This window comes from Epinephelus lanceolatus, chromosome 6 (genome assembly GCF_041903045.1).
Source record: "Epinephelus lanceolatus isolate andai-2023 chromosome 6, ASM4190304v1, whole genome shotgun sequence".
Lineage (NCBI taxonomy): Eukaryota > Metazoa > Chordata > Actinopteri > Perciformes > Serranidae > Epinephelus > Epinephelus lanceolatus.
In genome coordinates this window covers 26,363,392-26,385,078 of record NC_135739.1, presented here as the reverse complement: position 1 = coordinate 26,385,078, position 21,687 = coordinate 26,363,392, and the positions used below count along the sequence as shown (strand labels likewise).

General features: G+C 43.0%; 1 protein-coding gene across 4 annotated transcripts in view; it reads left to right on the top strand.

Moving 5' to 3' along the window:
* Positions 1–21,410, top strand: part of mast3b (microtubule associated serine/threonine kinase 3b) — a 44,111-nt gene extending 22,701 nt beyond the window's left edge. For all 4 annotated transcript variants that reach the window (XM_033621711.2, XM_033621710.2, XM_033621713.2 and 1 more), the window contains 22 exons: positions 872–1,029; positions 2,489–2,564; positions 2,749–2,958; positions 5,084–5,185; positions 6,401–6,533; positions 7,385–7,452; positions 7,932–8,023; positions 8,730–8,938; positions 9,074–9,212; positions 9,413–9,545; positions 9,669–9,834; positions 10,118–10,219; positions 10,518–10,640; positions 10,850–10,962; positions 11,307–11,473; positions 14,367–14,488; positions 14,605–14,805; positions 15,735–15,961; positions 16,143–16,265; positions 16,373–16,509; positions 16,779–16,963; positions 17,150–21,410. In XM_033621711.2, the coding sequence (XP_033477602.2) occupies positions 872–1,029; positions 2,489–2,564; positions 2,749–2,958; positions 5,084–5,185; positions 6,401–6,533; positions 7,385–7,452; positions 7,932–8,023; positions 8,730–8,938; positions 9,074–9,212; positions 9,413–9,545; positions 9,669–9,834; positions 10,118–10,219; positions 10,518–10,640; positions 10,850–10,962; positions 11,307–11,473; positions 14,367–14,488; positions 14,605–14,805; positions 15,735–15,961; positions 16,143–16,265; positions 16,373–16,509; positions 16,779–16,963; positions 17,150–18,240 (4,077 nt within the window). In that variant the 3' untranslated portion in view covers positions 18,241–21,410. The remainder of the gene's footprint in view (positions 1–871; positions 1,030–2,488; positions 2,565–2,748; positions 2,959–5,083; positions 5,186–6,400; positions 6,534–7,384; positions 7,453–7,931; positions 8,024–8,729; positions 8,939–9,073; positions 9,213–9,412; positions 9,546–9,668; positions 9,835–10,117; positions 10,220–10,517; positions 10,641–10,849; positions 10,963–11,306; positions 11,474–14,366; positions 14,489–14,604; positions 14,806–15,734; positions 15,962–16,142; positions 16,266–16,372; positions 16,510–16,778; positions 16,964–17,149) is intronic.
* Positions 21,411–21,687: the final 277 nt, after the last annotated feature.

The window sequence follows — 21,687 nt, the reverse complement described above, 5'->3', positions numbered from 1 at the left end:
GTTGGTTGGTTCTTGTTGTGCTGCTGTCCTCACAAACTAGAAAGTAAACATGAGCATGTGAGTGGAATATTCCCAACAGCCAAATATGGGTGTAAAGGCACTGTATGGAGTAATGTGACATTAATAAATTATTACCTCATTCATTTTAATGTTGTAAATGCAGATGCCAAGCACAGCCTTATTGCTAACTGCCCAGACCTCAGATGTGCCTGTGGTTTTCAACAGCAGGGACTCTGAAAAGGCAGGACTGAAAAATAGCAATGTCCTACTTTGCAAAATCAACGATCATCAGAGTTTACTGGAACTGTGATCGTGAGTTTGACAAACACAAAATGCTCCATTTAGCACCTTTTTAGATGTGTCTTTGGCTGAACTCGGTGTTGCTTATCATCTACATTGGCAACCGAGGCTGAGTTAGTTCACTTTGGAGGGACATTAGTCTTTTGAACGTGTGTTAGATCCATTTTTTCTTTCTTCCTGTATGAGCCTTTTGAGTCTTTGTGTTTTAATGTCTGTATAAATCAATGTTCTTTAAATATAGGTGTACAGAATTATCTAATAATGAATTATCTGTCTTTTATGTGGATAATAGCTTTCTCTTGTCCACCAGATGTGGCTTTTTAACCCCGCTACATCAATTAGCCAGCAGCACCATATTAAACTCGCTAGACAAGATACAAAGGCCTAGTATGAACATTGCAGTGTGGCCTTTTTGTCTCACGTCCTCCAGAATTTACCTTAGCAGCTGTCATAATCATTCATGCAGTTATCAAACCAGCTATTTCATGTTGGCTAAATATATAAATGTAAAGATTTCAACCTAGAAATGAGATCATTGTCTGGACTGATGGATCCCTCTCTGTGTCTGCAGTCCTCCTCGTCCTCCCAGGAGCGTCTTCACCAGCTCCCCTACCAGCCGACTCAAGATGAGCTGCACTTCCTTTTCAGACACTTCCGCAGCACAGACAGCATGACAGACGAGGATGGGCGGCCCGCGACAGTCATCAGACCTCGTTCTAGGAGCCTCAGGTAGCTAATCCTCATTTCACCTTCCATTTGAATTGTTTTGTCTGCTAACAGATTATTTCCCTCTGTAATGCTACGTGTTTATTTTAGGGAAAAGGTTCTTACAAGGCAATTACTGCTCATTATTTCAAAGATTTCGATTATTACGTCTTCTTACGTATGGGGTAACTACTTTTCTGTTAGTGGCTCACACTTTTGTTCGCCCTTGCATATTCCTATCAAAACCACTTGTTTTCCAACCCACTCTGTCAAAACATCTGTTTTATATTGTTTGTTCACACATCATTAATCTAGTGAAAGTAATATTTTATACAGATTAAAAATAGTAATCCTTCCTGTGGGATTACTGACCTCTTTGTCACAGAAAAAAAAAAAAAACATTTTAGATTAATTATGGACAGTGATTGCACGTTTGTAGTGTTCATGAGGTCCTTGGTGTCATTACATGCTGGTAGACTGTCAGATATCAACATGTCTGTGCTCAGTATGACCAAGACATTCACAAGCAAACACACCATTTAGCGTCTGAAGTGCCTCCGATAGATTACACATGCCCGTTTGCGGGCAGACAGGTGGAGATCTGACTGTAGAGCTGTGCGCTTTTGACAACTTTTGTCTCTTGGCTCCGCTCTGTGCTTGTTTGTGCGATGCCCGAGTGCTCTGTGTTCTGGCACCATGGTGTGCCGTGCGTGGGCGTGCTAGCTATCAGAGCACCTCAGGGATCTAGCTGCTGAACTGTAGTCGAAGGGTGGGGGTGGTTTGGGGGGGTGGGGGCTTATGCGGAGAGGCACGGTGAGCTGCAGCAGTGTGTGTTGGGCAGCAGCCATCCGGTCTAACAGAGGTGTCTTTCATGACAAAAAATGGCATAAGGAACCTGTTTGCATGTGACAGGTTTTTCCTCCATCTGTTCTGTTTGAAGCTTCAACAAGCAAGGTTTTTTTTTTTTTTTTTTTTTTTTGTAAAAATACAGCCATCTCATTGGCCTAAATACTGGAGTGGTGTTGCAGTAAATGACTAATGGTGTGATGCTGGTGATTCACACTGTTTGGCCAGGAGAAACCTCTGCTGTCGGTGTAGAAACATCTAAACCTGACAGCGAGAGCCACTCCGATTGTAGCTTCACCACCTTGAGCGCTACAGAAATCGAATGTTGGCTCGCAATATTGCTTTTGGCAGGTTGAGATCAAAAGTACAAGTGTAGATGTCAGCCTCAAGAAATCTCTTTGAAACCCAAACAAGTGAGTTAAGAGTTGATGTGTGTAAGTTTGGATGAAAGGAAATCGACTTTTGTTCATCTCTCGATAACTGTGATGGCCATGATGACATAACCACTTTCACATCTCAGTCTAGCTTAGTGGCTTAGAGGAGAGTTGTACTTGATTATGTAATGGTAAAAATCAAAAAGCTTTTTTTTTTTTAATTAAAATGTACTAATGCTCTCTCTCTTTTTTTTCTGTTGTAGCCCTGGACGATCGAGTGTCTCCTTTGATAATGAGATTGTCATGATGAACCATGTTTACAGGGAACGTTTTCCAAAGGTACACAGCAGAAAACTGCATGTAGCAAAGACATTTTACATCACTCTTTTTCCTGATTGTTGAGTCACATATGACTCCACCCACAGAAATATCGTGGACGTTCAGTGCTACAGAGAGTAGAAATCATAATCACTGGTCCCTTAAATGCTTTAAATGTGTGTTTGTGTGCCTGTCCTCCCTTCAGGCCACAGCCCAGATGGAGGAGCGCTTGCTTGAGATTATCACCCACTGCTCTCCAGACAGCTCCCTCCCGCTGGCTGACGGGGTGCTGGGCTTCATCCAGCACCAGTTGGTCGAGCTGGTTAGAGACTGTCTGGACAAGTCCCAGAAGGGCCTGGTTACGTCCCGCTATTTTGCCGAGCTGCAGGAGAAGCTGGAGAAGCTGCTTCATGAGGTGGGCAAAACAGTCAGCTGATTTGGGTCCAGCAGGATGAGATGTAGAAATGACATGGGTCAAGATATTGTGTATTTGTGTGCTACAGCTTTAAGCATCAGCTGATGAGCCACTACATGTGAACTCTGTACACTCGGATGTGGTGAAGTTATGAAAGTGGATCGATCGAGTTGGGGTAAAAAGTGCAACCAGGCATGTCACCCCATAACTGTCCAATAGATAACGGCACACACGATAGATCTGATTGTGGAAATTGTCAGTGGTGGTGAGAGGTACTTTTGTCACAGATCCTATCTGTGTTGTGATAAAATGTTAGTTTCTATAGCAACCTCTTCCCCTGTTCCTCCACATGCTGTCAGACAGAAGGCATGGCCGACTCGCTGTACCTCCAGCTGAACTGATAAGTCTGTTCCCATGCAGTGGAACAAATGCTGCCACACACACAAACACACATAAACCTGACGTCTCACTTTGTGTGCCAAGGCCACTTTGTTAATAAAATAAACAGTTTCAGTGGTGATGACATTTTCAGTCATCTAAATCCTGTGTTACTTTGATGTATGCAGTGATTAAAAAATACTTTCACTTCACAAAAGCTGCAACATTGTTGTTGTAAACACTTATTATCTAGGAGCTGTTGCTCGGGAAGTGTCCTGTGCTGGGCAGAAAGTGACCGATTTTGTGCTTTCAACATCAAAGATTAAAAAAAGCATTCATGCCATGCAAACAGGATTACAGGTGTACAGGTGATTTTTACTCCTTGTCAACCTCCGGTCACTGCCTGAATTCCTGCTACCTCAGGTGCTTTTTGCAAGTGTGCAACAGCTCTACTGTTTGACCTTCACATCACACAGTTTGTTTTAAGCAGAAGCACTTTTAGTTTGTTACCCTGAACAGTAAATGTGAAAGAGCACCACATACAGAAGCTCCATCAAGAGAAAATCCAAAAAGAAGGCGATCTCTTGAACAATTAAAAAAACCCACATTTATTGTATAAACCAGATTCTCCCAACTGATTTACTACTTAATAAGCACGCGAGGATTCTGTGTTTTCAATAGTGCAACTCGCAGCTGTTTGAGGAATTGGCCTTGTGACTTTGTAGCAACAGGACGTGTCTTTCTCACACTTCCACATTGTGACATTCAAATTAGACGGTGGGTCTGGCACGACCACAGGGTAATGTGATAACAACATAGACTCACACATGCAGTAGATGTACCCAGTCTTTATGCTAAGCTAAGCTGCCAAGCTAACTTTGCCTTATATTTAACAGACACGAGAGTAGTATTGATCTTGTCATGGTTCAGGCTGCACATGCATATGACTTGGACACAAATGCGTAGTAAACCATACAGCCAGTGTTTCACTAGTAGACACTTGTCGCTCCAGTCGACAAGAAAATGTTCATGATTCATGGAGACGACACCCACCCACCCACCTAGTGATTATTCTCATAATTCCCCTTGGTTTAAATTGATGTCTTTTCTGACACATTTCCATCAGGCAGCGTCTGTTTTCATGTTTCTATTAATGCCTTGCCCCTCTGCTTTGAACACACAGTGTGTTTAATATGTTAAATTTCCTGTTATTTCAGAGATGGGGGAAGTGGCACACTGAGTAACCACCCACACCCAATTTTGCCTTTTTTTTAACCATTTTTTTGGCTTAAAAAAAGTACACAGAAATTTCTCACTGATGTGGTGTATTTAATTTTTTTTAGAATGATAAATCTCTCGTGTTTTATCCCACATCTCAAAATGTGGCAAGGAAATCACTGTTTTCCCCCGTGCCATATTTTCTTCTTTACTTTTATTTCCCTTCATATTATAAGCACTTGCTAGGTACATTTTATTTTCAGTTTGAAATGTTATTTTTTAGGAATTTTATTTTACATACACAGCACAGCAGATTGTGCAGAGTTTTATGTGTACCATATTTGGTCAGACATGTCACGATATTTAACTTCTTCAGCATCTCCTATTCCTACTTGCTTGTTTTTTGTTGTTGTTTTTTCCCCCCAGATTTTAAAGTATTTTTAATCTGTGTTGTTGTTCTTTTGCCCTCTTTGGGTGTTTTATAATGGGTCAACTTTTTTTGTGCTTCTGCTCCCATACTCTTTTCCAGGCCTATGACCGTTCTGAAAGCGAGGAGGTAACCATCATCATCCAGCTGGTGAGGAAAATCCTCATCGTAATCTCTCGGCCGGCTCGCCTCCTCGAGTGTCTGGTAAGCTGAGGAGGAGAAAATCTCTTCCTAATTGAAAATGGGATTACTTTGATTGAAATGAGTAGGAGTGAGTTTACGGTAAAGTCGGACCAAAATGAGATTCTGACCTTAATTCTGTCTTAGAAAGTGGATGTTTGCTCCAGAACATGAAGCTGAGGATGTTTGAAGAACGACAGCATTACTTAACTTTCACTGTGTTTTCACGTTATTAGATAAGCATTCCCGGTCGTCAGTGAAGTCAATGGATTATCCAGAGTAATTGGGTCGTTGTCTCTGCGAAAATCATATAGTTGATCTTTTGAATTATTCTTTAATGCTTTGAACAAAATAAATTACACTACCATTGTATTGATGCGGTGGATACGTGGCTACCAGTTGTCTAGTTTTTCTTTGTAATGTGGGTAAATTAACCCTTTAAGTAACTCAAAGACTAACAATATAAGTGCATCTATGGTAGTATTTTTATGTCATCTTTACATTCATGATAATACAAATGAAATTGGGGTCAGGCTTTCACTGTGTCAGGCCTCCCGTAACCTCTCAAAAACTGTGTGGTATTAAAATACTGACCCTCTTGATGCCATCGATGCCAACTTTAAAACTGGTTATCTTAAATCACCAACTCTGAATACAGGCCCAGTTAGGATTATTATTATTATTATTAATAATAATAATACATTTTATTTATAGCCGCCTTTCATGACACTCAAGGTCACCTTACAGACAAAGGTAGTGAAAGTAACAGCAGATAAAAAGTCAGAGAGGTAAGGAATAAAGTAACATAAAATAAACAAATAAATAACAACAGCAAAACAAGTTTACAGTGACTGACATCCTGTGTAAATGATGGATGTGTGTGGCTCGGTGGATGGGAGTCATACTGAACAGGCTGTTTGAAAGAGGTGAGTTTTGAGGCGGGATTTGAAAGTGGAGAGCGTGTTACGGTGGGAGGGAGGGAGTTCCAGAGGCGTGGGGCAGATTGGCTGAAGGCTCTAAACCCCATGGTGGTTAGGCGGGCTGGCGGGACAGTGAGGTGGATGGAGGAGGAAGACCTGAGAGTGCAGGTGGGGATGTGGATGTGATCATGCAGCTAATGGGATAATTACTAGTAGTAAATCAAAAGCTAAACATCTTGAAGTCTACAGTTTCTGTTTAGCCTGGCAGCATATTGACGTTAGCCAGTCCACGTTAATGAGACTTAAATGCTTTTGACAGGAGTTCGACCCAGAAGAGTTTTACCACTTACTGGAGGCAGCAGAGGGTCACGCCAAAGTCGGCCAGGGGATCAAGACGGACATCCCGCGCTACATCATCAGCCAGCTGGGTCTGACACGGGACCCATTTGACGGTAAAGTACTTCTCTGCCAGTCTGGTCACACCTCTGTAGCCTGAAATTTAGGTTCAGTTGGTTCAACGGCTTGTAAAAGTTTTTACTGTTACATAAACAGCCTGTTGGAACCAGTTTCTGCACAGCTAGATAATAATTACAACAAAGCTTCAGATGGTCTAACAGAATATCAAGTTCACTGAACATTATCTATGGCCCTGATCAGAGAGCATGCTCTGCAGGTTGCAGAATATAATGTGCACTGCTTTGCCTTTGTCATTGAACCCTGACCCAATCAGAATGAATACTTTTTGCAGCTTGCTGTGTCTTTATTTTTTTATTGTCACTAGGCAACCATCAAATCACCTGTCCTTAGCTTAACAGCTATTTAACTGCAAAATAAACTCACAGGTCTGTACTTTAAAATCTGCATTAAAAAATAGTCTAGGAGCTGGATGATGGTTGGGTCAAGGTTTATTTTAGGTTGGTAAAACATTAGAAAGTAGATGAGGCTACAGTTTATTAAGATATGTCTTGCGAGTGAGCTAAGTGAGCTAATGTTAGCCTAACACAAACCATGTATGGTACTACTTGTTATTGCCACGACAGAAACCTCACCTCTCAATCTGTCTAACAAAGAAAAAATGGCAATGACATAAAATAAAAATTTCTATGGAGCAGCTCCAGACTTTACACCATGACATCACAAATTTGAATTGCAGCACTTTAGTTTTTGGATTTCGGGGGGAAGTTTTCATGATTACCTATATTTTTGGACTGTCTTAGACCATAGGAGTAACATGTATGAATTTTGAAAAGGAGCATAGATCCCCTTTAAGCACTTACTCTTTCTTTCTTTCTCTTGTTTCTAGACATGGTACAACTTGAACAGTATGACGCCAGTCCTACAGTGTCAGTGGAACCAGATGCTACTGTGGAGGTAAACTCACACCTTTATTATTACTAACTACCTGTGAGTGCACACAGTATTTATTGTGGAAGAGGATATGGTTTGAGATTAAAAATGTAAAGAATAGATTCACACCTTTCCAGGAACCCATTTTTAGGGTGAAAGAATACTATACATATTTAAATCAGTGTTCTAGGAAGCCAAGGCACGTCTAGGTTGAAAGTAAATCTCAAAATTGCTCTGAAATCTGTGACATGCCATTCCTGCAGCTTTATTTATTTTTCTCCAAATCCCAAATTCATATATATGGACAAAGTATGAAAACTATGTACTCAGTATTTGGACTACACGTTGGTCAATAGTATACTTCATGTAGCAGACTGCAGAATAGGTCCTGGGACAATAATTATCCTGTAGTAATCCTACTTACAGCATTGCTTTAACTGTGTTGCATTTTAAACGTGCCCGTACACAACCATGAGCATCATTTTTCTGCTTCCTCTCTACAGACCAAGGCCCCACAGACGCTGACACCGACTCGAAGGAAACCTGTTGAGAGTGATTTTGAAACAATCAAACTCATCAGTAATGGAGCTTATGGGTAAGACAAACATTTGCTTTAGCTTTCTTTGCAGTTTCTTTGCATTGTTTATTAGTCTTTCAAAAGATTTGCAAGCTTTGTTTTGCTTTTAAACCAAGAGCCACAAAAACTTTAAAGGTGAAAAACAAGTCAAAAAGCCCTTTGGGTTCCTCGCTATATCACTAAAGGATTCCTTGAAAATCTACTGCATGCTACAAGATCCATGAAATCTCTCCAGCAAACCATAGCAGCTTCATTACATTCATTCATTATATCTAATTAACTTGTCAGAATCTAATTTCCTCCTTTTGATCAAACATCCAGAATATCGACACGGTGGTTTTCGACTAATTATGCAGCAGCATGTTGCCTAATTCTGTGACCGCAGCTTAATAAAGACGAGGAGTTTCGTGACTCCTTCAGAACAGAACGTGCTGCGCTTTCCCCCAATATCCAGTGCGAGGAAGGCGCAAATTTCATCCTCTTGGGCTAGAATGGTGGCCGTGGTTTTATCACGATACAGCAGAGGCAACTTCATGGAGAGATGTCTTATCTATGCAGTCATGGGTTGAATAAGAATAAGGTGACAGGAATCGTAAATCTCATAAGTAAAGTGTCACTTGTACTCAAAAGCAAGTAGCCAGTGAGAAGTTGGCCCAATGTTGCCAACTGTTTTAAATAAGAATATAGATTATAGGTTTACTGTGGCTTGTGTGGTTCTTAACAGGGCCGTGTATCTGGTCCGTCACAAGGAGACCCGCCAACGGTTTGCCATGAAAAAGATAAATCGTCAGAACCTGGTCCTGAGGAACCAGATCCAGCAGGCTTTTGTGGAGAGAGACATCCTGACTTTTGCGGAGAACCCCTTTGTTGTCTCCATGTTCTGCTCTTTTGAGACTCGACGTCACCTCTGCATGGTCATGGAGTATGTGGAAGGTAAAGTAGAAACAGACTGCTGTAACTGAACTGAATCTTGAGCGGCTAATGTAGAACTAGAAATAAGGAATAATTAGTCTGGGTAATAGAAATGAAAATGAACACAATGGCTTCCTTATTTTTTGTGTTATTAAGGTGGAGATTGTGCCAATCTGCTCAAGAACATGGGCCCACTGCCTGTTGAAATGACAAGGTTGTACTTTGCTGAGACAGTCCTGGCGCTGGAGTACCTTCACAACTATGGCATCGTGCATCGGGATCTCAAACCTGACAAGTGAGAACACAAAACAGCTTCACTCATGTTTCAGGGTTTTTGCATGGACCAGCACTGTCAGTGTCAGCACCTAGAGAGTCCAGATCTGGTTTTTGTGTCCTCCTCCCTTTATATTTCAGTCTGGATTGTAGCATTTGCTTGCACAATTTGGTAAAACTGCTCATATTGATCATAGATTTTGTCTTTTTACCACCCAACAGTTTGTTGATTACATCCATGGGCCACATCAAGCTGACAGACTTTGGCTTGTCTAAAATTGGCCTGATGAACATGACCACCAACCTGTATGAAGGCCACATGGAGAAAGACACAAGGGAGTTTGTAGACAAACAGGTGAGACTGTTTCGAATGAAAGAGACGAAAAGTCTTGTGTCATGTAAGACAAATAACACTACTTATTATGGAAGCAGCTTTCTCTGTTCCCCACAGCTCACCTGTGTTGGTTTGCTTGTGCAGGTGTGTGGCACTCCAGAGTACATCGCCCCAGAGGTGATCCTCAGGCAGGGCTATGGGAAGCCAGTAGACTGGTGGGCGATGGGGGTCATCCTCTATGAATTCCTGGTCGGCTGTGTTCCGTTTTTTGGAGACACACCTGAAGAGCTTTTTGGACAAGTTGTCAGTGGTGAGTGTTGAAATCACAAATGGGAGAGTCTCTTATTTTTTAATCTTGTCAGAAAATCTTAGTTGGCATCAATTCATAACTTGATATTATTACGTCATTATGATGATTGTCAAAGGCCAAGATATGGAAATAATTAAGTGCCAACAGAGAGTGTATTTAAAGTACAAACATTTTGCTTTTGTTTCAAACACTGCAACACTTCCAGAAGCTGTTGTCATTATTTTGTGCATTTATTTGTGGTCATCTGTTGAGCATGTTTATCAGTTTGTTTTGTTTTTTCCAGATGACATCATTTGGCCAGAGGGAGACGATGCCTTACCGAATGATGCCCAGGATCTGATCACCCGCCTGCTCAGGCAGAGTCCTTTAGAACGACTAGGAACTGGTACTGCTCAGTTTACTGCTGATTAGCACATGACGAAGCTGCAGATAGTGTTTGATACAGGCTGATACTGAAAAATGAGGGTGTTCTCTCTTAATCCTACTTTGTTGCAGTAGGGAAATTAAAATGGTAACTAACTAAAGTTTAAAGTGACATGAAGATAGTCAGTGAAAGATACAAATATCAATTACCTATTGTCAAAAGGGTTTTTTGTCGATTTTAGGCCTGAGGGATACTGAAGTCGCAGTGTTTTAAAACTTTACCCAGTGTCTGATTGGCTGTGAAAATCCTGTGATTGTAGGCAGCGCTTCAGAGGTCAAACAGCACCCCTTCTTCCAGGGTTTGGACTGGAATGGACTCCTGAGGCAGAAAGCTGAATTCATCCCTCAGCTTGAGGGGGAGGATGACACCAGCTACTTTGACAGTAGGTTGCATCCTGACTTCAGGCTTTAACATCGCGTTTTCTCCCATATTAGACCAAAGCACTGTACCTACCAGTGTGACAGCAAAGAAAAGCCTTTGTGCTGCCTGATTTTGTGATGTACAAATATGTGATAAATGGGAACAGACTATATTTTATATAAAAAAGTTCTTTCCTAAGTTTGTGTGTCCTTTCCTGTTAACTTTTTTCAGCTCGCACAGAGCGTTACCATCATTTGGCGTCTGACGAGGATGAGGAAACCAATGATGAAGAGTCTTCCTTAGAAATCAGACAATTTGCCTCTTGGTCGCATCGCTTCAGCAAGGTAAGGACTCCATGTTTTGGAAGTCGAGAGCTTTGTAGGTTCAGTGGTCAGTCCTTCCAATCCTTTACTCTGTGGATATTTACAATGTTTACACAAGTATTTCAATATTCATACTTTATAAGAAACATGTTCACGTAATTGAAGACCTCATGCTGTGACAGAATTAAGTAGAAGGTAACTATTGCTAGGCTACTGTGTTATGCTGTTAAGATATTGGTCATATTTTTGACAGAGTGGAGGGTCTCTAGTGTGACTATTAGACCGTCCATTACATCATCTGAAAGCTCTTCAATACTGAGCTCCAAACTCTGTTTCTCACCCTCTCTCCTGTTCAACCTTTTCAGGTTTACAGCAGCACGGAACATCTGGCAACGCCGTCCAACCTGAGTTTCTCCTCTGATCGCAGCCACAGCGAGGAAAAAGAGGACCGTGTGGACGTTGGAGGACTCAGTCCCTCCCCGAGCCCAGCAGAGGGCAGCGCTGAGCGCAGACAGGCCGGACGCATGGCCAGGTAGGCACAGGTGTAAAGGCCCAGACACACCAAACCGACATCAACTAGCTGCAACAAAAGCCAACTGTTGCATTGCCTCATTCAGTTGCATATAAACACACTACAACAACCACAGGCAATGGCCAAAGAGCATGTATGTTCTGCGCCTCCGTGAGACGTGATGACTCGCCATACCAGCGGATGGTGGTAGTCTTGAACTGTCATCCAAAAGGGGAAAACTGGAAGAACGTCTTGGTGCTAGATAGCCAGTTCGCACATTAACAATACAATCCGATGTTGAAAGAACAGAGCATATTTATCATACACCAGTGAACAATAACACAAACTGTCAGGAAATGTTTCTGCTAAAGAGCTCAGTGGCTTAAGAAAATAAGTCTTACTGTTATGTGCTATGTTTCTCACTGCGCATGTGTGAATTACGTGGATGTTCTGAGTGAGGAAGTGCGGAGGCTATCGTTGTTGTTGTCGTGCTGAAGTTGGAGTAAAGTCTTGAAACGCACAGTTGTCGTGGTAGTTATTGAGCTAACAATGGTAGCAGAGGATGGCCGCTGGTAATTTTAAAGTTCCGCCAGTGTTTGATGAGAAGAAATCATACGAAAGCTGGAAAAATGAGGTGAAAGATGAAGGTCAGAAATGCATCTCTACAAGGTGGGTGTGCACACTCAAGGAAACACAAGATGGTGTTGTACCTAAAGCCAGACTAGTTGCAAGAGGCTTTGAGGAAATGAACACTGAGGAGCTCCCAAAAGACTCGCCTACGTGTGCCTCAGAGTCTCTAAAAATGATCATGGCTGTTATATGTCAAAAGAAATGGCAGCTGAACTCCATGGACATTAAAGCAGCCTTTTTGCAAGGTAAAGAGTTAACCCGAAATGTCTACATTCGGCCTCCCCCAGAAGCTCAGAGCAAAGAAACTCTGTGGAAGTTGAAGAAGTGTGTTTATGGCCTGGCAGATGCTTCTCTGTATTGGTACAACAGGGTGAAAGACATTATGCAGCAGTCGGGAGGTACTGTGTCAAAAGTTGACCCAGCAGTGTTCTACTGGTTAGATGACTCCTGCAATGTGATGGGAGTCCTTTCTTGTCATGTGGATGACTTTATTTGGGGAGGTTCAGAAACATTCTCCACGACAGTCATCCCTTACTTGAAAGCAGCTTTTCAAATTGGACGTGAACACAACAGCTTCAGCTACATTGGAATGGAGGTTCTCTCTGTGGAGGATGAAATACAGGTGCAACAATGGATGTACATAAAAAATCTCCAACCCATTCCTGTGGACCCCACCAGAGCCACACAGCGAGAGGCCCCCCTAACAGAGACTGAATATGATATGCTTAAGTCGAAGATTGGCCAAATATTGTGGGTGGCAAGGCAGAGCAGACCCGACATAATGTGTGACGTATCCATCCTGGCGTCCAGTACAAAGCATGCCACTGTTCAGACTCTGCACTGTGCAAATAAACTGATCAGAAAACTGAAATCAGAGGAGGTGACTTTGAGGTTTCAGTACTTGGGAAAAGACAGCTCCCTAAAACTGGTGGTGTTCAGTGATTCATCCATGGGAAATCTTCCAGATGGAGGCACCCAAGGTGGGCACCTAATCATGCTTATGGGAGAGGATGGAAGATTCTCGCCTATATGCTGGCAGTCAAAGAGGATCAGGAGAGTTGTTCAAAGCACTTTAGCAGGAGAGACTCTGGCACTTGGAGATGGCATCGACAGTGCAGTCTTCTTAGCTACACTCTACTCAGAGCTCACCACAGGTGACTGTACACGCAACAATTTGCCTATTGTGTGTGTAACAGACAACCACTCTCTTTTTGATGCTGTCGAATCCACCAAATCAGTCACAGAGAAAAGACTTCGACTCAAAATCAGCAGTATCAAGGAGCTCATAAACTCTGGGACTGTTCAGCAGATCATGTGGTCAGCAACTAAGGAGCAGCTCGCTGACTGCTTGACCAAGAAGGGGACGTTTGCACTTGTTCTGCTGAGGGCTCTCAGTGAAGGTGTATGGCAGCTTAAAAGCTAAATGGACTGGACAACAAAGACTTTTTTTTTTACTGTTCAACTGTAGTTATTAAAGCAGAAACGTTAAACCTGGCTATCTGTTAATGCCACTAAGAAGAAAAAAAATGTTTTCTTTGCACTGTTTTTCTTTAAAGAGAAGGGGGGAGTTTGTTATGTGCTATGTTTCTCACTGCGCATGTGTGAATTACGTGGATGTTCTGAGTGAGGAAGTGCGGAGGCTATCGTTGTTGTTGTTGTCGTGCTGAAGTTGGAGAAAGTCTTGAAACGCACAGTTGTCGTCGTAGTTATTGAGCTAACATTACCATATGTAACAAGTTTTTTTGGGTCTCACTCCCTCTTGTCTTTAGCTCTTTGTTTACTTTCCTCACTTCCGTTTCTCTTCTCGTGCGCTGAGCTGAACTGCCAATCAGTGTGATTTCATTCACCGATGAGTTCCGCCTTCCCTGATGCCAATTCATTATGCTGAATCAGCTGAAATAAAGCCAACATGGGTCAACAAAGGCCAGTGGTGTAGGAAAAAGACGAGACAAAGATGAGGGCTACAGACACTCGCTGATGGCCAAACGTTGACAGATGGCTAGCTGTCGGCTTGGTGTGTCAGAGCCTTAAGATGTGTCATACTGTACATTTGTACTCCTGTCATGCTGTAGCATTTTGGAGTGCTTTCATCATAAGACTTTGTTTGAATTTCTTTTTGTGTTTGGCCCTGTGATGCTCGGTTAAATGTCGCCAAAAACGTAAGCCTAAGCGTTATCTTGTACCTGTATAAAAGTAGAAGGCAATGGAACCACAGGTGTTGGTGCAGTGTTTGGTGATAACTTGGACTCTTTTACCAATTAAGCTCATCTCTGGCTACTTGCAGCCTTCGCCCTCGGGCCTCCTCCAGCTCCTCCCAGTCTGAGAGGAGCACCAGTCCTCTGGTGATGAGCAGCACCCACAGCCTGGAGACAATGCCACGCTTTGCCCTCTCCACTGATGATGAAGGTAAGTCCAGACTGAGATGTTTTTGACATTTCTGATCACAACATGTATCAGTGCTGCTATTAAAGGCATGAGCATATTTACATGTTGTCCACCTTTTTAACCTACGTCACCTGCAGCTGAGGTGGTTGTGTCAAACCTTCGGAGGATCAGGATTCGCAGCAACAGCACGGGGGGCAAACACTCGTCCCCCAAGGAACCGGCTGGCCCTCGGCGCTTCGGTAACCAGTTGGAGACCCCGGACAGACAGAGGCTTCCCTGTGGAGGGAAGGTTCCCAAGTCAGCCTCTGTCTCGGCCCTGTCTCTCATCATCACTACAGGTACAGAGGGTTATCATCAACAACTTAGTGTCCAAATTGACCAACAGGATTGACCTAACAATAAATACTAAGATAGACTAACAAAATCAAAGCATGTCATATCTTCGAACCTGATGGGCAGGCCTTGCTTATCGTCAACTGATGGAGGATTTAGTTTTGTTTTTTCTCATTGACATATGTTCTCATTTGTGCCACTGGCTTTTACTTTTTCCACATTAGACATGATTTTCATAATAATTATTGTTCTGTTCTGTAAACTTGTTTCTTGATTTTAGGCGGCCAAATTCACACCTGGCTAATTCTGGCATATTTACAGTTACGTTTATTAATATGCACTGCCCCTGAGAAGTAAATCGATATAACAGTTAAAAAGGAGCTGAAACAAACAATTAAAGAACTTGACTTGGCACAAGAATTTATTTTATAATAGGACGTGTTCCATCTTTAGCTGTTTGTTGTGTGAAGGGGGCGCGCGTGTAGGTGCGGCGCTGTCCATCGCACAGAAACGAAGCGGAGGAGATCAGTAGACAGACAGACAGACCACATCACTTAGTTGGGTTTCTTCGCCTGCTTGCTTTTCATGGTTGTAAATAAAACTTTCGACCCTGAGAGAGAGATGGGGAGAGTTTCTACACACTTCTCGCTGATTTGACAGAGAATCGTACATAAATTTAAACTTTCATGACCACATAATCTCACCACTGCTAGGATTAGACTCTGATATTGGCAGTCGAATCAGGCTACTTAGATGGAATTGTCAAATAGTCGAGTATACTCCTGAACACTGAACTGTATCTGAAGCTCTTTAGTAACATATGTGAATATGTCTCTAATTTCTATAGTCAGGAAAATGTTCATATTTCTATTAACACTTTATTCACAGCACAACAACTTATATTCAGAGGAGAACGCTGCTGTGTTTGTTTCAGATGACTCGCCCAGCTGCCTCCAGCCCAGTCCCATCTCTCCACGCTCTCTGTCCTCCAACCCTTCGTCCCGTGACTCCTCCCCCAACCGGGACCTGTCACTTAGCCCCGGCAACCTGAGGCCGCCCATCGTCATCCACACCTCAGGGAAGAAACACGGTTTTACCCTGCAGGCCATCCGGGTCTACATGGGTGACAGCGATGTCTACACTGTGCATCACATGGTGTCGGTGGGTGTCACCACAAGACTTCAAACTATTGTCTGCCTAACACAGCTTTAACTAGTCCTCCAGCGTTTTGTCAAGTGAAGTGCTTTATTCTGATGACAGAAGTGAGAGGTATAAAAAGCTGGTTATGTAATGCTCAACTTAAACTCCTCTCCTCACACTCACTGTGTTGCTGTTTTAACAGAGTGTGGAGGAGAGCAGCCTGGCTTACCAGGCAGGTCTCCGCACTGGAGACCTCATCACCCACGTGAATGGAGAGTCTGTCCAGGGCCTGGTCCACACTGAGATGATAGAACTGCTGCTGAAGGTACTGCAACTCCTTCAGACTGCTGTCCTTCAACACTGTTAAGTTAAAGTTGCATTATTTTGGTCCTTGATAAACAAAACATTCTTTGTTCCATATGAAATGTGCAGAGTGGCAGCAAGGTGGCGCTTCAGACCATAGCACTTGAGAATACGTCCATTAAAGTGGGTCCAGCTCGAAAGACCAAACACAAAGGCAAGATGGCTCGTCGCAGCAAGAAGAGCAGGAGGAGAGATAATTACGACAGGTGAGAATCAGAGGTTTGGTTTTCTGTTGGTCCCTTCAGCTCTGCAGCATTACTCATCGTTTGTTTACTTTGTGAAGTTGGCAACTGGTGGAAGGCCTCTGAATAACCAACCTGCAGAAGTCTGTGTCTCCCTCTAGTGTTAGACACTGTGAAGTGAAATTTATTAGCAATTTAGTGTACTGTATGGTCTCATCATGGTCTCTCCCTTAACATTTATGTAAGTGCAGCCTTATGGACTTTACTAGTAAGTGATGTTCTTCTTCCTCCAGGAGACGAAGCATCTTGAAGAAGCTGTCCAAGCAGAGCACAGTGATGCACAGCAGTCGCAGCTTCAACTCAGGTCTCCACCACTCTGTTTCCTCCAGCGAGAGTCTTCCAGGCTCCCCGACGCACAGCCTCTCACCCGGCCCCTCCACACCCTGCCGGAGTCCTGCACCCGATCATCAGGCCTTTGGTGAGCTCAGTTTGGGTTCAGAATTATTTGCGATGAAGTTGAAGGGTTATTAATCTCATAACATCCACAGACAGTGCCATTGTGAGCATCTTTTAGAGAACTGTCAGTGTATATATGGTAAAATGCTGAGGTTTCTGCAACATGTGATGAGCGCTCTTTGAAACTAGTCTTACCTCTGCTTCACAGACAATAACTCTCCTCAGAGCACATCTCCTTGCTCCAGCTCTCCTAGTTCACCCGCTGCACACATCCGGCCGAGTTCTCTCCACGGCCTGGGCTCCAAACTCAGCACACAGCGCTACACCAAGGTGGGCCGCCGGAAGTCAACCAGCAACATCCCCCCCTCGCCCCTGGCCTGCAACTCCTCCTCATCCTCCACCCAACCTCTTTCTCCACAGCGTTCTCCCTCTCCTTTGTCAGGGTTTGCCAAAAGCTTTCACGGCTACCACGGCAAAACCCTGTCCCCACCCACCATTGTCAGACACATTGTCCGGCCCCGCAGCGCAGAGCCGCCTCGGTCCCCTCTCCTGAAGAGGGTACAGTCAGCTGAGAAACTGTCTGGTGTGTATCATTCTGATAAGAAATTGTACACCCCCCGCAGGCACACGCTGGAAGTGCCGTTTTATGGTGAAGGGGACCTGCTGGGTGACTCAGAGGCAGAGGGGGCCTGTGGAGGCGCCTACATCGGGGCAGATCTCAGCAGGCTAGGGGGATACATCGGCAGCCAGAGGCTGAGAGACTCTGGGATTGAGCGATCGGAGCAGCTGGTTGTGATGCGAAAGCTCAACCTATCAGAGCGGCGGGACTCCTTTAAGAAACAGGAGGCGGTGCAGGAGGTGAGCTTTGATGAGCCGGAGGAGAAAACCAGCACCACGGTTACTGTAACCACCACATCTCCAGGAGCCCAAACACAACATAAGCAGCAGCAGGACAGGATGGCCTGGATACTCACTCGACCCCAATCCAGTGTGGAGATAGAGCTGGAAGTGCCGGTGGTGAGGAGGTTCACACTGGTGCCCCAGATCGCTGTGCAGGGCTCAACTGAGAGCGAGCAGGATGAGTGGGAGCCGTGTTCAGATGGAGAGGAAACCAACGAGACACCTGAGCTAGAGGTGGACATCACTTCATCTCAGCCACAACAGGCAGGACGTCCTCTTTCTGACAACAGCTGCAGTCAAGCAGCAGAAACAACCTCTGCTGGTCCTCAGGGCGGACCACAAACAGAGAAGACTGAGTGCAGAGAGGAAGCACCTCAAAAAGGGCCTCTGAGAAAGTGACCTCTCACCACTGCACTCATTTCAACAGCTCATATCTTTTCTGTCAAGTCTCTCAAAAGTTAAATTCATGTATAAACTCGTCTGGCTGACAGAACGTGGGATAAAGTTTTACTTGAATTTTTTTAATTGTAAATATTTGCCTCAAGGCATTGCAGACAGTCTTGTCTTATTTATTACATTTGTAAACTATGATGAGTGAGTAACAGGGAAAGAGGGAAGTTCTCATTAGTTGAATAGCCAAGGCTCAACATTTTTGTATCCATAAAATGTGGTGATGTCTTTTGACTGGGTTGTCTTTTGTATAAATGTCTATTTTTTAAATGAATTGTCGCTGTACAGAGTAGTTTGATAATGCTAGGCGTAACTGTTGTTGGACCAAAAGGTACGAGAAGTCTTTTTTTTTTTTTCAGTGTCGGCTTAGATCTGAACAGTGCAGCTTCCGGTAGTGTAATACTGCTATTATATTGATCCCCATAAACCTAAGGATGATGTTTGGTTCACACTGTGAGCACCAGGGCTGATGTGTCATTTCCTGTTGTATCTAAAATGTACAACTACAATACACATACACACACGTTTTGCTGCTTTGCTTCAGCACCACATCCTTGAGGAAAACATCAAAGCCACCAAGCACTAATTAGAACGGAGGAAAACTGCGATGCTTTGCAGAGCTGGAAATCTTCCACTTTGCACTTATCAAACACAACTATAGTTCAGGAACCAGTCACATAGGTGGGGAAAAAAGCAGCGCTGAATTAGACGGCAGACATGGATACATTAGTTGTGTGGCTCGTGTTTCTCTGGCAACTTTGTCAGATTTGTAGAATCAAAGTTCTTCCATCGATTTGTCGACTGTGTTCCTTGCAGTGTGGTCACAGTATTGTACAGTTTCTTACATGTGGATCTGGTCAGTGCAGGGTAATGTTGCACACTGACACTGTCACTGAAGTTTGACTTACAAGTACAATCTGTTATAAAACACAAACAAAGAAGCTAAATCAAAAAGGGTATTATGTGCCATCATATCAGTGCAGCGTCCTCTAAGCCATATCTTTGAAGACAGTCGAAATCATTTGTGTTTGTAATCTCAACTCAACATGAACATTTTTCTGATTGTGTGTTTTTCTTCCACTGGTATCGCACTCTTGACAAAGTCCTGGATGTTACAGAACATGACACTCTGCTTTGTGACTTCTCGATGTAGACTGTGTGATACCTTCGTAGAGGTATCTCAGTTTTTTCTCTGGTCACTTTTTGACATCAGCATGGCTCCACATCTCGCTGTAATAACACTGCTCAAAGCATGCAATTTACAGGAAAAACACAGAGCAGTCAAATTGAAGATGATGATGTCTTGATGTCTGTGTCTTCTCGAGAGCCTGGAGGGAGCTATCTTTTTGGTATTTATTTTCCTTACTTAGAATAACAAGACATTTTGTACCTGGAAAAATGTTTGAGCCTTGTGTATTTTTTGGACGTACCTTTTCCTGAAACCGTAGCTTTTGTCTTCGTTTTTTCACGAGCATGTAACAGACACCATGCCTACGAGACCTGCTCCTACTTAATTTACCGTGTAGTGATGTTTACATCAAGGGGGAAAGTGCACTAATGTATTTTGACATGAATTTTTGTAAGTGAATGTTGACGGCACAGGGAAACCCTTACATTGAATCCAAACCCAGGGCTTCTTTGAACAAATGTTTGTATGTATTTGTATTGTACAAATATTGATGTATATTTTGATAACAAGGATGTGTATAATTCCAAATGCGTTGAAGGTTATGATATGCACAATGACAATTTGAGGCACCGGGATTTTGGGAAGTCTAGCTCGAGGGAACGGGCTGTTGTATTTCAGATGTACTTACTGAGTTTGAAGTTTTATCGTCTTATTTGTCAGTGGCTTTTTGTACCGACTTTCTCCTCAGTCTTCTCTTTCTAAAGCATCAGAATTGTTGATGTGTTTCTTGCCCGTATGTCCCTCTTCCTCCTTAAAATCTCATGATGATGACCTTTTTACAGGATACTTTCGTTCTGTCCGCGAACAGCTCGGGGAGACTATGTCACTGAACGGCTCAGTTATTTTTTGCAGTCTGACGGAATTGTTTACACCGAACAAACACGCTACGTACTGTACAAACATTTTATATCCTGTGGCTGTACATGATGAAACTACCCTCTCTGATACCATGAGAGAAATCTCATAGAAGTTACATATCTGTTTTTGTTTTGTTCTTTTGAAAATGTTCACAAAGAGTCATTTAGCACCAAGCTGAGAAGCATTTAGTGTTTTTTACATGCAGCTAAGTAACTGGGCTGAGGAATAAAAGCACAACGAGATGTCTGCTGGGAAAAAAACTGATTTCTTGGCCACGTGTTTTTTGTTGTTGTTGTTGTTGTTTTTGTTTTTTGACGTGCATATTTGCATAAAAAATGTCAGAGGGAAAATAATGCTGCAGAGGGATGGAATTTACTCTAGAGGTACATTTATATAAACAAAATAATGGGATACAAGTCAGACAAAATGGCTGATTTAAAGTAAAAGTCAACATGTACGCTAAACCAGTGGTTCCCAACTGGTGGGTCGCTGTCCAAAAGGGGGTCGAATGGGACCGCAAATGACTTGCCAATGTGTCAAGTCTAATGACTAACTAACTAACTAACAAATCTGCACCCTGTGGCTGAACCAGTCGGAAACCACTGCTCTAAACCGTACCTTTAAAAGGCCTCATTGTTAAAGAATACAACATGACACAAAATAAACCAGTCTTTGAATTTGATTTGGGACAAACCTTTTTGCAGTGCGTGTAATCCAGAGTTCTCCAAACAACTTGGTTTCTTATGTGAATGTAGACAATGCTTGATTGATCACCACTTTTGCACCTGCAACCACACCTGAGGATGATTTGTCAGCTGTAAGGTTAAAAACAAAATCAGCCAGTGGAGGTCAGCAAAGACAAGACTCTCAGCTGGTGCTAAACGTACTCTTACAGAACAAAGTGGCAGGTCAAACTGTTGTACATGTGCATGTGTTCTCCCGTGGACTCTTCTGTTCAGTGCATGCTGCATGAGACAAGCACACGTGTAATACTTGATCGCATGGTATACCGGCGGTGTCGCCCTGTACTGTGTTTTCTTGTGCAACAAATAAAATTTGTATTTCTCTTTGACTCATCCTTAGTTTGACTCACTGCTGTTTTGTGTACTGTACCACTCAGAGTTTTGAGTCACACACAGTGCTACTACATCACTCTGTGGGACAATAATCAGGTACTGTGCACGCTGTAACAAGTGTGAACACGTGAGCCACCTAGTGTGTTTACTTTCTGTGCAATTATGTGACTATAAATAAATATAGTAGGGTTGCAAATATATAATATATTTTACAGGGACCTTACAACACAGTAATGTTAAAATTTCAGTAATAGAAAACTTATAAACACTGCA